General features: G+C 36.7%; 1 protein-coding gene across 1 annotated transcript in view; it reads right to left on the reverse strand.

Moving 5' to 3' along the window:
• LOC114352714 (uncharacterized) overlaps positions 1-4953 on the reverse strand; it is a 103943-nt gene extending 98990 nt beyond the window's left edge. The window contains exon 1 of the mRNA XM_028304389.1: positions 4807-4953. Within this exon, the coding sequence (XP_028160190.1) occupies positions 4807-4953 (147 nt within the window). The remainder of the gene's footprint in view (positions 1-4806) is intronic.
• Between the last annotated feature and the right edge of the window lie 8377 nt (positions 4954-13330).

The raw sequence follows: 13330 nt of genomic DNA on the forward strand, positions 1-13330 counted from the left end.
AGTCCCATTGTCCCACATGCATGACTTTCAGCGCGAGCGCAACTGACGTCACTTTTACGTAACACAACAATATTAAGAATTCTTTCCGCCGATCGAGTCCGTCATAATAAAATGAAGACTTTTCTTTGAATAGAACAGGTTTGCGTCAAAGGTGTCACAGAAAATATACAAGAACAATAAAACACTTTTAGGCTGCCATTCGGTGATGACGTAAATATTTTCCAACAAAATTAAATAAAGAAGTTATGTGATATGAAGTTGTAGAGGAAAATTAATCTTAATCCGCGGATCTATCCCTGCCAGGCAGGTTAATCGTTTTGCTAACTCATTCTACACTATAGGTAAAAAATGAAAACATGGAACATCTACTTTTGCATTCCCTGAATAGTTATCATAAAGTTTTTCTTTGTTTAGAGTTTTTCTTTGAATACTACTTATTATGTAGTTTTTCTTGGCCTAAAAACCAATTTAAAAAGCAGGATACACGTTCCTAAGAGATCTCTTCTCTTAATAAAGAAGTAATTAAATCACCAGGACAAAGCTCAGGCACTTCGTGAATGCAATCCACACAAGCAAAGCCGCGGGCAAGTGTAATAGCAAACAATTCTGCGCAACAATAGCAATTATTTAACGGGCGTTATAAACGTTTTACGGCACGCACGCCGACATCAAATAAGATCCCGCAAACAAGGAACAAAGGAAGACAGCCATGAATCCAGATTCATAACTCTTTAATGGCGTTTAGTGCGCCTCATGTTTCACAACAAACTGAGTAAAGTCTAGAAAGTTTTTTACGGGAGACCGAAAACAATAACAGTCGTTTGCAATTATTTAGAAGTTAAGACATAAGTTCTAAAAAAGGATCAATAAAGTCTCCTCACATGAGGGTATAGGTACTGGTATTTTCCTGAAGTCTTGACAGAGTTTTCAGATAGTAATCAGAAGTAATAGAAAGAAAAAACTGGTGTTAGAATAAAGTGTATAAACCAGGGTCGGACTGGGCCGGAAGGGCCCGGGTGGCTGATAGCAATCCCGAGGCCCGAGACTAGATCATGGTGATGGGATACTATCGAAAAATACTGAGATACNTGTACAATTTTTTTGTACGACGCATAGTTTCCGAGACATGCACGTGGGCTACCGTAGCACAGGGGCCACGCTGCGCGGGCTCCCTGTGCTACGGTTGCCGCATGCCCCGCAACCCAGGCCGTGGGGGGCCCGCGCAGGCTGGGGCCCGGCTGGCAAATGCCACCCTGACTGTATGGCCAGTCCGACGCTGGTATAAACCCTACAAAAATAGTGACGAAAAATACCGACCAATGCATCAGTCTATACTTACGGTTAGTATACTCGTAGTTATGGATTTTGGAACTAATACATAATATGTAGTAGTTGAATATATGTAGTTCTGGACATTTAAATACTGCCATTAATGGAATAGGTGCCTTAATCTGATAATAGAAACGATAGCCATTTTCAGGTAATGGCATATTGATGTAGCTTTTTCGGGTTATCTGATGGAGATACGATGATTTAATTGCTGTTTTGTGTTATACCCTATCTGAATATCGAACCCGAACCGTTTGGATCAGAATAAACAATGATATTCTATTCTATCTGTTCAGACACAAAGTCAAAAGAATGCAGATTTATTTATCATTCGTTGAAAATCTAACGCACTCTGCCGGCGTTTATCAGTCATTTGTCACGAGCGCATCTAAGAGTGCGCTCGCGCATGACGTCAGTTGTCACCTAATGGCTGCCAAGTGACGGTGTGGAGACGTCTAGGTGTTTATGGGTGGTCGAATTGTGTAGAGAGGATACTACTCTATTCGATTCACACTACTCATCAATAGTGACGAATATGAATGTCAGTATCGAGGGGAAATAACATAGGTAGGTAAATACTTATACTTTAAGAGGAGTTTAACCATCAATGGAAGACAAAGTAAATTTTCTATGTAGGCTCTCAAAGAGACATATGTACGTCCAAACCCTTACTACTACTTCGGAATAGTAATATGTGCGATTCTGAAATGCAGTTGTACTAAAACGAAAAAAATAATTGTATGCAATGTTCAAATAATTTCGAAAACTTGTATCGCGCATGGAATTTATTCTTCTTTTTTCTGTTTGCGCTACAAGCTTTCGAAATAATTTGAACATTGCATTGCATACAATTATTTTTTTCGTTTTAGTACAACTGCATTTCAGAATAAAGCTTGTTTTTAAAAAGTTTTTTTTATTATTATTTTATTTTACACTTTTTAGTTGTATCTCAATCTGGACCCTGGTCATCATTTAGCACCAAAGTGCTCGGGAAGACGAATCCAACGAACCCAAACTCGATGAGTTTCCGCCGTTTCGTTTAGGAGTTCCTATGGCCACCTCCCGAATCCATCATCAGGACCCTGGACATCATCTAACACTAAAGTGCTCAAAAAGACAAATCCAACGAACCCAAATGCTATGCGATTCCGCCGTTTCGTTTAGGAGTTCCTATAGCCACCTCCTAACTCCATCATCAGACCAGTTCAATGGTACCATAACATTGCATTGTCATCGTACTTACATAAGTATACCAAATTTCAGCTCAATAGGTTGAGGAGAAGTGGTCTTAATTTCAGTTACAAGATTTATCCCACACATACTAACAAGTGAAGTCAATATAAAGCTTGTAATAATAATAATAATAAAAATGACATTAATCCGCGACGACGTGAATTTCACTTTCAGCTACGCTTTCTGTCTAGCTAGGCCTTAATACATAGTAGTCATTGTAAACTTTTGTTTATAAGATTCTGTCACCGCCTCGTCACACCAGACCTGACTGGTGCTAAATCTGTTGAACAATGGAAATATTGTTCGCGAATGTTGGCTCAACGAGCGAAGCGCACGCGATGATTGAGAGATAAACTTTAGCTATGCAATAATAACGGGATTAGCTACTCTGGTCAATTTACATAATAATATTGATATGCAGGACCGGTCTTTGTGGAAATCCTTGGAGGAGGCCTGTCCAGCAGTGGATAAACGAATTAATATATCTTTATAAAAAACTTAGAGCTAATTGTATTATAAAACCTGAAATTATTTTTAATACCAGATTGTTGTTAAATATGTACTGATGCTATGATATCCCCGCAACGAATCAAAAAGATGTGATTTAAAGGTAAGATGTTTTCGTCAAAATTGAGTAATTCCCTGTAACATGGCGGTTGGTGGTCTTGTTGTAAGTCCAGGCTAGTAGCTACGACCATCTTTCGTGATCATCATTCTTTCATCCTTTCGTTTCATCTAGATCTGTCGCAATAGCTACATGTTATTAGCATTGTTATGTTCCGGCAATTTGAGAGGTAAGAAAGGCAGTTGCTCTATGGTTAAGACGCTACGCTTCCACCTTCTCAGCTTGAGCACTTTCCATCAGAGATCCTTGAGATGCAAGTCAAGAGCTTTCTCTTTTTTATTATGTCTACACAGTGTACAATAAAGGTAAACATGTATCAAGAAAGTTTACTAACTCCAGTCTAGCACTAAGGCTATTCCTGACGAAGATGGAAAGTGCGTAGCAATTTTGATACGCTGTCAAAGATTGTTTAGTCTGCTGTGACCGAACAATGCTGGCCTCGCTGTGCATTAGGAAGCTATTAAAAGATCGATTATGTTTAACTTCACTTTATGAGACGACGAACGAACCAATGATTGGCGTCGATATACGTTACAAAGTTGTAAAATGCTCTTTGTCATGACATAAAATATCCTAATACCACCATCGTAGTAGCAACACCGTTCTACAAATTAACCCCCTTACTAATAAAACTTACACGCTCGTTGAACAGTGTTTTAAAGCAAAATGTTTACCTACTTTCTAAATAAAAAAAAAAGATCTCTTAAAATGTCTTCACATATAATAGTAGTCGATAAATCAATGAATGCATTTAAATATTGCTAAAGAAAATACAAAAAAATGTAAATTACACCAACAAAACAATAGACAGACAATACATTCACTTGAAGTGTTTACATACATTTACAAATACATCAATTAGTGTTCGTCATACATAACAAATAGCCACATAATTTACATAAAACATAGGCTAAGCTGTTTTGCGTAGGCAAGTTGCGCATAAATAAAACTGAAATAAACTTGTTAGACATGTTCCTGTACTTTTAAAACTGTGTAAGCACGAATTTTATATCTTTCCGTTCATTTACTGCTCACTTTTAACACAGGTAGGTATTACTTTACAATGAAGACAAATAAAAATTAATATGTACAAAAATGCATTGACTTTATCACTACAGTACAGGGTGAATAGAAATATTAGAAGAAATAAATTATGTACAGACGATATTCTACAAAAAAAAAATGTGCAAAATGCTCTTAATTTATTTTCCTTTTTAAATGTACCTACTAAGATTATGTAAATAACAAAGAACTGTGTCTCCAATGAAAACATTTATATTTTTTTTACTTTCTAGGTATACGGCTACAGAATAAAATAACATAATTATTATGTAAAAATTACATTTACAATAAGGGATAAGTTAAATTAATATTTTCCCTCTAGTTAGACTAGCTAGAATATAGCAGAGTTCGATCAGCCAGCCTTGAATTTGACTAAACAACTTCTGTAGGTTTCATCGATCTCATATTCCCACTCACCCTGTACAGTACGAAGCACAATGCATTCAAGTAACACCAACCAAGCCGTACAAAGCTAGCGTGGCGCGCGTAATCCATGTTCACTGTACCTGGTTACAGCACTTTCTGGGGCACGGTACCAAATGGTAAATGTGGCTCACCGGAGTCAGCGGGCTCGGGATACTGGAGGTTCGCAGCATACTAAGGCGCCGGCGCTGCTCGGCCGAGAGCGACGCGCGCCGGCTCCTGCCAACGCCATAGTCCGCTGAGTCCACGCTCGCGCCGCGGATCAGCGACGGACGGAACATTATTGTTTTAACGCTTTTGTTATTGTTATTTCGAAGCGTGATGTGTCACAATTTCACAATAAAAGGTTGAATTTTTTAGATCTGAATTTTTGGGATGGTTATGAGCGTAAATGTTTGCTGAGACAACGAAAAGTTTGATGAGAGCTTGCGCTGTGGGTCAAAACTACTTTTTACAATTGGCTTNCAAATTGACTAAAATGCGACGTTGCCAAACGAGCGCTACGGATGCGGGTAATAAGCAATACTCAATCCTAATTGCTTTACATAGAGCTTGGTTTGCTAGGGCAAACATCTACAGTGGTGCGCCGACGCTGCTTAGACCCGAAACATGAATGAACGGGGGCGGAGCATAATCGAGCGTGTGTGTGCAAACAATTTAGGCCCTTAAGGTGTCAAGGCGTTCGAGTCCCCGATAGTACATTTTCAAGAATGTTTCGAGGAAGATAAAATATCAGTTCGCCTACATTTTGATCTTAGGAAGGCCCAAAAACCGGTACTCCACTTTCTACCACCGGGCCCCACGCCCCCTTGTTCCGGCCCTGGCCCATCCAACCGAATAATGCTTTGGATTTATTTATCTGTATGTTATTCAATTACGGACCCACTGTGATGTATTAGTAGGTATCGGAGAAATCAACAGTAACAATGTAAATGATATTTCACTCGCCTTACGTTGACATATTGGAATTGAATTACGTTACCAATTGGTTTCAGAAGTGTACATTGCTTAGATAATTAATCTTCATAGCGATAATATTGAGATTTAGAACAATACCCTCTAACTGGCTAAAGGTCGTATAGGTATTTGTGTTCTGTGCGTTTGTGATAAAATTCAAGGTTGTTAAATCGTCGTGTGTTAGGGAGAAGGTATTCAATATTCAAGTTGGTTTTCTATGTCACAGGTATGCCCTTATTTTAACCGACATAAAAATGGAGAGGGCTTTTTGTACGTAGGGTTGGTCCTATTTGAATTGTATCAAAACAACTGTAAAAATAATGCAATACTTACTTACATCGTCAATTAATTGTGTATTCTGCTTTCCTTTGACCTTTTTTTGGTTACTTTAAGTACTTTATACAGGGTGTTTCTTGTAAGGTGTCAAGCCGAAGGCAGGTGATAGGTGAGGACTAGATCTATCGATTTCACCCCCATGTATGTTCTACGATTTTTCGTAGTTTAGAAGTTATCGTTAATTTTGTGATATTTTCAAATTTTATGACCTAGTGGCTTAATTTTTTTTTATCTTTTTTTTGGGTTGACTTTTCTCAGATTTCTTTTTTTTGACAGATTCCCTATTAGTTGCAGATATTTGTAAAAAATAATCACCTTCCTATCTTTAATGCAAGATACAAAATTTTTGCTAGAAACATAAAAAATATGCTTTTAGCAGAACATTCTAAAATTTTCAACTGAAATGTATGAGAAAAAAAAAGAATTTCCATAGGTCCAAAATAATTTTAAAAACTGCGCAGTTTTCTAAACTTTCATAATAACACAAAAAAACATGTACTTAATAGGCCATTATTTTCTGTAATCGCTCCACTTAGTCCTAAGAAAGTCAAAAACATGTAACGGAATCTCCGACTTACTACTTTAGTAGAGCGATTACAGAAAATAATGGCCTATTAAGTACATGTTTTTTTGTGTTATTATGAAAGTTTAGAAAACTGCGCAGTTTTTAAAATTATTTTGGACCTATGGAAATTCTTTTTTTTTCTCATACATTTCAGTTGAAAATTTTAGAATGTTCTGCTAAAAGCATATTTTTTATGTTTCTAGCAAAAATTTTGTATCTTGCATCAAAGATAGGAAGGTGATTATTTTTTACAAATATCTGCAACTAATAGGGAATCTGTCAAAAAAAAGAAATCTGAGAAAAGTGAACTCAAAAAAAAGATAAAAAAAAATTAAGCCACTAGGTCATAAAATTTGAAAATATCACAAAATTAACGATAACTTCTAAACTACGAAAAATCGTAGAACATACATGGGGGTGAAATCGATAGATCTAGTCCTCACCTATCACCTGCCTTCGGCTTGACACCTTACAAGAAACACCCTGTAGAATAGTCCTAGTGAATTGTCAACCTTCATTGCTGAAAACAAAATTGAAGACGGTTAACAGCAAGAATTTATAAAATTTAATTTATTAAACGTTATACAGGGTGGAATTTTGTAATGCCACCTGGAGGGAAAGTACTCTTAAAATTATAGATAGAAATTTTTTCTCAAGGAAAACATTCCATTATTTTTCAAAGGAAATAGAACTGCATTCAAAGATTTCCAAAAATTTGCTTGCCACACCCGGGAAATGAACTAACTAAAATCTGTTAAAAATTACACCTTTGTATTTTTATTGCATCGATCGTTAGGGTTAAGTATAAGGATGAAATCTCTCTAACAAACTTGATAAATTAAATGAAAGGAAAACCATGAAATCTTAAATTATTTTAATTATGTGCTGAAAATTGTATGGTATGGTAGTGAATTTTCGAAAAAAATTCGAAAATCTTTGAATGCAGTTCTCTTTCTTTTCAAAAATAAAGGAATGTTTTCTTTCAATAAAATTTTCTATCTACAGTATTACGAGTATATTGAAATAATGTTTATCCAAAACTGTTTTTAATACAAAAGCGAAGCTTTATTATAACTGATATTTTTGGCTTCGCTGTAAAACTTTCGTGTTCATTTGTCGATGCATCAGTTCTCCAAAATAATTACCAAAGTGATTATTACACTCAATCTACATTGTCCATACCAGTTCGGTGAGCGCTCATTATTTTTTAATTATCGTAAGCGATGACAAGTGCTGATATATGGGATTTAATTACAAAGCGCCTGTTATCGGTGCAACATAATTATACAAGGAAGAAACGTACGTATAGCAAGAATAAAACAGCCAAAACACTTTTATACCGGCCAAAAAATGCACATGATTGAATTTACAACCGTTTTTTTGGTACGAAATTGCAATTTTAAATGTCGCATAATTTATGGAACATTTATGAACCTTTCCTTGGAATTTGATGTCAGTTATTTATGGACATATTAAGAATTTACGAGTAAATTGCTAGAGTGCTCTCTAATGTAGAAAATCACGAATTCGACAATATTCCAGGAAAATCAAGGTACAAACTAAAGTTACGTGGTCGATGTTCCCCAGTTCTTAGAACTAGTGAGTGATGCGGGACGCAGGATTCGGGCAGCTGTCCCGGGAATCTTCTCATCTACATATCACGTTGCCAGATCACTGAACTATGTAAGCCATTGTTTCTCGATTGGGCATTGTGAAAGTGATATATGCCTTGTTAACTGCTCATCAGACGGCTATAGTAAAGATTTATTACCATGTAAGATCGTTTACTGTTTTGTTTTAAATACCCGTAGTGTTGTGATAAAGTTGAAACCGAAATACTAGTTAGTCCCTGAATCAGAGACGTAAGTAGGGTGCATATTATGCAATTAGGCAATGATTCTGTAACCAACCTCTGAATAAAACTATTGTCCATAACTAACTGTCACTTCCAACAATATTATTCGACGATCGCATAGTTGAAAAGTATCTGTTCAACCAATATGCAGGTAAATTGACCGTTGCGTTTCAATTGTTGCCCAATAGATTTACTTTAGTCAGACCTTCACTGGTTGGTTTTTTATTGACGGTCAGGCTAGAGATCCTAACCAGGCTGGAATTGCAGCGATGGTAACGAGGGTCGGGGAAAAGTCCTGTAGTTTATAACAATGGACTGTTTGATATATTTAGGCCATGACCAGGAATCCCGAGTCATCGAACAGTCGAGTGCACCTTTGTCTTTTTTTAAAAGAAGGGCCTGGACGTAGGCTCAGAGTTTTGGTAAGCGGTAGATATTATAATGAAGATTCATAATTATTAATTTCATTACTCAACGGAAGCGGAGCTTGTGGATTTATACCTCGTGTTTGTATTTTAATGCTACCATTTGTCAGGTGACTGACATTAATTTTGGTATCGCCCATAATCTTTGGGAGATTTATCAAATTAACGTAACCGCCTGTTTATCTCGCGATTGTCTCAGTTAAATCTTTGAATCAGTTAAATAAATCAATGTAAAATGGAAATAAACGCTGTGAATTTATGATTCGAGATTGTAATTAACAGAAAATGTGTCAGTGTGACACTAATCTTATTAAGGGAAATGTTAAATAGGGACTAAGATAACCATAATCTAATGTGTCTTTATTTTAATGAATGAGCTACGAAAAGTTTGGTTTTTAACGGCAAAATAATGACTAGACTTGGGTCAGAACTGTATTATTATCAGGGAATGTGATAATATGGTAATTAAGATAATAAAAAGTGGATATAAACATTTTGAAAGCGTTGCAGTGACGGAATTCCACCGTGATTACATTGTCGTATTTTTCCAGATAAGCAATAATATTGACTGAAAAATACAAAATTATATTAGGCATGATAGATTGTTTCATAGAGGATACAGGAAAAAAATCTACAGTTTTTCATATTACTTAGTTTAAAGTTATAGCATACCTACTTGTAAAGATCTTCACTGAATGATAGCGTCATATTCCGCCATTCTTACATTGAATAGCGTTTGTTGTTAAATAATAAAATAAAAAGTTTAGAAGCCAACAATGCCCCCATAAACTCCCATAGTAAGTAGAACTATTCCATATCGTTCTGTCTATCGAAATCTAATCGGACAGCTTTCTAAAGTCGGTCGTTGGAACCATCCCCACACCTTCCATTGATAGAGACGTTGAATCTTAGGATGAACGAAAAAGCATAGACACAACATGCTTTTACTTTTTCAGTCTGAAATTTGGTAACCTATTTTTTAAATTTACTTTCATATTATTTAGCGATTGCATTCCGTCGTTAATGACAGTGTAGTTATTTGAATTCAATAAACTAAAATAAATGGTTCAGTTAATAACATATGGCTATTAATGTCATATTACATCTATTTAGTTAGACCGGCTATGGTGCTTTAGCACCTTATTGCCTTTTAAAAGGCAATTAGAAAATTGTAAATTACAAATAACTAGAAAAAATCGAACTACCTAAGGCGGGAATCGAATCAACGATCTTTCGCTTACCGGGCAACTAACTGCTCTTCCATACAGTTAGACAGTTAGAAAATTATCAAATGATAAATGATTAAACTTAGGATACCAATAAGTTTCATAGGTAATTAAATAATCAATTTGTCCCAGCAACGTAATGATTACAGTTTCAATAAGTAATTAGCAGTAAAATCGTAGGAACCATTTTCATTCAATAGTAGATGTATATCGATGACAAACAACACTGTAAGTACCTTCTCATGCATAAACATGACTCTATGAAATTCATACTCTATCCCCTTATAATAGAGTCCAATTCCAACACCATACCTACTGTGTGGTCATGTAATGAGGCAGGCCTATTTCAGAGATCGGCGACAATTATTCGCAGACGGCGCCAAGAATTCCCAGCAAATGAAATGAAATCTTAATCCAAGCAATCCAAAGTCCATTTCCATTTGTATCCCCTTCGCCTATATTAGCGTTCTCGATTAAAATGTACAAAGTTTACCGACGAAATTTTATGGCTTATAGCAGTTGGAAAGCTGTAAAATAGCCACTAAGTCATAAAAGAGTGCTATATAGAGTGCGGCGCTAATTAAAGTGGCCGAGTTTATGGCCGCAGGACATTGCGGGTGGTTGACAGTTAATTTGTACTTGTGTTCGTCATTATGGCTACTTGTATGACAGATTGACGGGGACCTGTTAATTTATTTTGACACGTCACTAAAAGCGGAATATAGTTTTATCAACTGCCTGAGGTGGGTATTGTTATTGTTCTCGAGAATCTAAAGAGAGTATAATGTTTAAACGCTCTGTAGACTAACGCCCGTATTCACAAACGATGCTTGTTTAAGTGATTTTTTTTTACTAACTACCTAAAATGTCTCGAGAGAAATGTTCTCGAGTGGCGACCACGGGCTGGAAGACGTAGCGTGGGCAGGCCTCCTACTAGGTGGACCGACGATCTGGTGAAGGTCGCGGGAAGAACCTGGATGCGGGCAGCGCAGGACCGTTCATTGTGGAAAACCTTGGGAGAGGCCTTTGTCCAGCAGTGGACGTCATTTGGCTGAAACGAATGAATCTAAAATTTTTGTCAAAAGTTGTTGTTGTTGTCAAAAGCTGTTGTCAAAAGTCCTCGAAAGTACAAGTTATCGACATGATTATTTCGTTGTTATGAATAATTTAACATTGTCTAAAACTTGAAAAAATCAAGGACATTTTTCAAGTGAAATCTTAATAGATACTTTTTTGTTATAAGAAAGTTTAAATAATCTGTGATCTTTAAGTTTTATGATGACTTCTAAAATTTTTAAGACCTATACTTACAAATAAACTGTGTAACATCCGGCACACCACACAATTTTTAATCAGCAATACTATAGTCTGGTCCGCTAGCACGTAGAATTTTGTCCAATGACCCCAAGCTACCTATCCTTATTGCTCGCGCGTAATTATGTTGCTACCGAGCTCGCACACTCACTGCGGGTAATATAATTAGTATAAGGTAGCTAGGGGTCATTAGACAAAATTCTACGTGCTCACGGACCGGGCTTTAGAAGATCGCACCAAAATTACAATGTTAGCAAACAAAAGTGAACCTTCTGCTCGTATTTTCCACTATGTTAATTAAGCCCTCAAAATGTAATACACAGAACTTGATAGTTGGATTGTAAGTTCAATCCGTGTGTCACGCGCGTAACATTTTTATTTCACAGCCACGTAATGACATTTTAATGAAGGCACGCTGGAGTTAAGGTGGATTCACGTCACTACGAACGGAACAGTACGTTATTTTCCAAAAATCTAGTTAAAAATAAAGTACCTAAGCTGGTTGGCAAAAGAAATATAGCTAGAATGTCCTAGAAGAATTGTTAACAGAGCTCTGTAAGTTTTATTAATGAAGCTCTTAATAGCATTTCCCTACCTGCATCTTCAACTGATATAATAAATAAATAAATAAATCTTTGGACAATTTCACACAGCGCCAGCTAGCCCCAAAGTAAGCAACTTAATGCTTGTGTTATGGGTGCTAGCTTAACGGATACTACTTATATACTTTTTTTTTTAAATACATATATATTATACATAGTCACACCCAGACCCGTCACAGAAATTAAAATTCATCATTTCAATTTCTGCCCGGCCGGGAATCGAACCCGGGACCTCTCGGCATAGCAGTCCGTTCTGAACCACTACACCAAACGGCCGACTAAAGAACGATACGAACGATAGAAGAAGAACTATATAAAGAATGATCAGGCTGAAGTTATAAATGAGATTTACTCGGAATCCACAACTAGAGGCTCTAGCTATCTTATCTCTAACTGCAGAACCAAATGTTCGGGACGACTAAGACAAAATATGCGATTATCAGGCCTCCCTCCAACTTGTCGGGCCAACGTAAGAAGTGTAGCACAAATGGTCCATTTGCCTCTGATAAAGATAGGGTTATTTTCCTGCAACGTTTCAGCCAAATGACGTCACTGCTGGATAAAGGCCTCCACCAAGGATTTCCACAACGACCGGTCCTGTACCTCTAGTACGAAAAACTTTCGAGTTCGTTTCGTTGCGTATTCAAAGTGTCATCGAAAAATTTTGTATGAAAAATTAAACAGCGCCCCCTAGGGCGGCTATAATATAGGGGGCGCTGTTTAATTTTTCATACAAAATTTTTCGATGACACTTTGAATACGCAACGAAACGAACTCGAAAGTTTTTCCTACTAGAGGTACTGCACTGCCTGCATCCAGTTTCTTTCTGCGATCTTCACCAGATCGTCAGTCTACCTATGTTCCTGTAGTAGTACTAAATAAAACAACCAGATAATTAAGACTACGATAAATAAAGCTACACATTAATAAGCACGCAGCTTTGGTGGAAACGAAGCTTAACTCGAGTCGGATCATTAGAACGGCTTAAACAAACATTGTAAGCTCAATTTACAATTACACTAAGAATGTTGTAAGTCCGTATGGGCAATTTTGAGTTTACACGCAAGGTTGCATCTGAAATCGAAAAGGTGATACAGGGTGAAATAAATAATTATTTTGAGATTTCTCTCTATCACACATAACAAATAAGACCCGACAACCGAGCAGAGTAGAATAAGGAATCTTCCCGTGGATATCGTTAAAAACGTCTTAACACAGGGACAAAATGTCATAAAGTATTATTCAACCCATCTGTCCTGTCCAGGTCAGGGAGTGTAGACCAAATCCTACAGTACCCTCTGATAAATTTGTAGAAAGCTAATGTCAGACCTACACTTTTTTTAAGTTATTTTATCGGTCAGATTCTCTTTGTCAGAAG

The sequence above is a fragment of the Ostrinia furnacalis genome, unplaced genomic scaffold, assembly GCF_004193835.3.
Source record: "Ostrinia furnacalis isolate ACB-3 unplaced genomic scaffold, ASM419383v2 OfSCF1431, whole genome shotgun sequence".
Classification (NCBI taxonomy): Eukaryota; Metazoa; Arthropoda; class Insecta; order Lepidoptera; family Crambidae; genus Ostrinia; species Ostrinia furnacalis.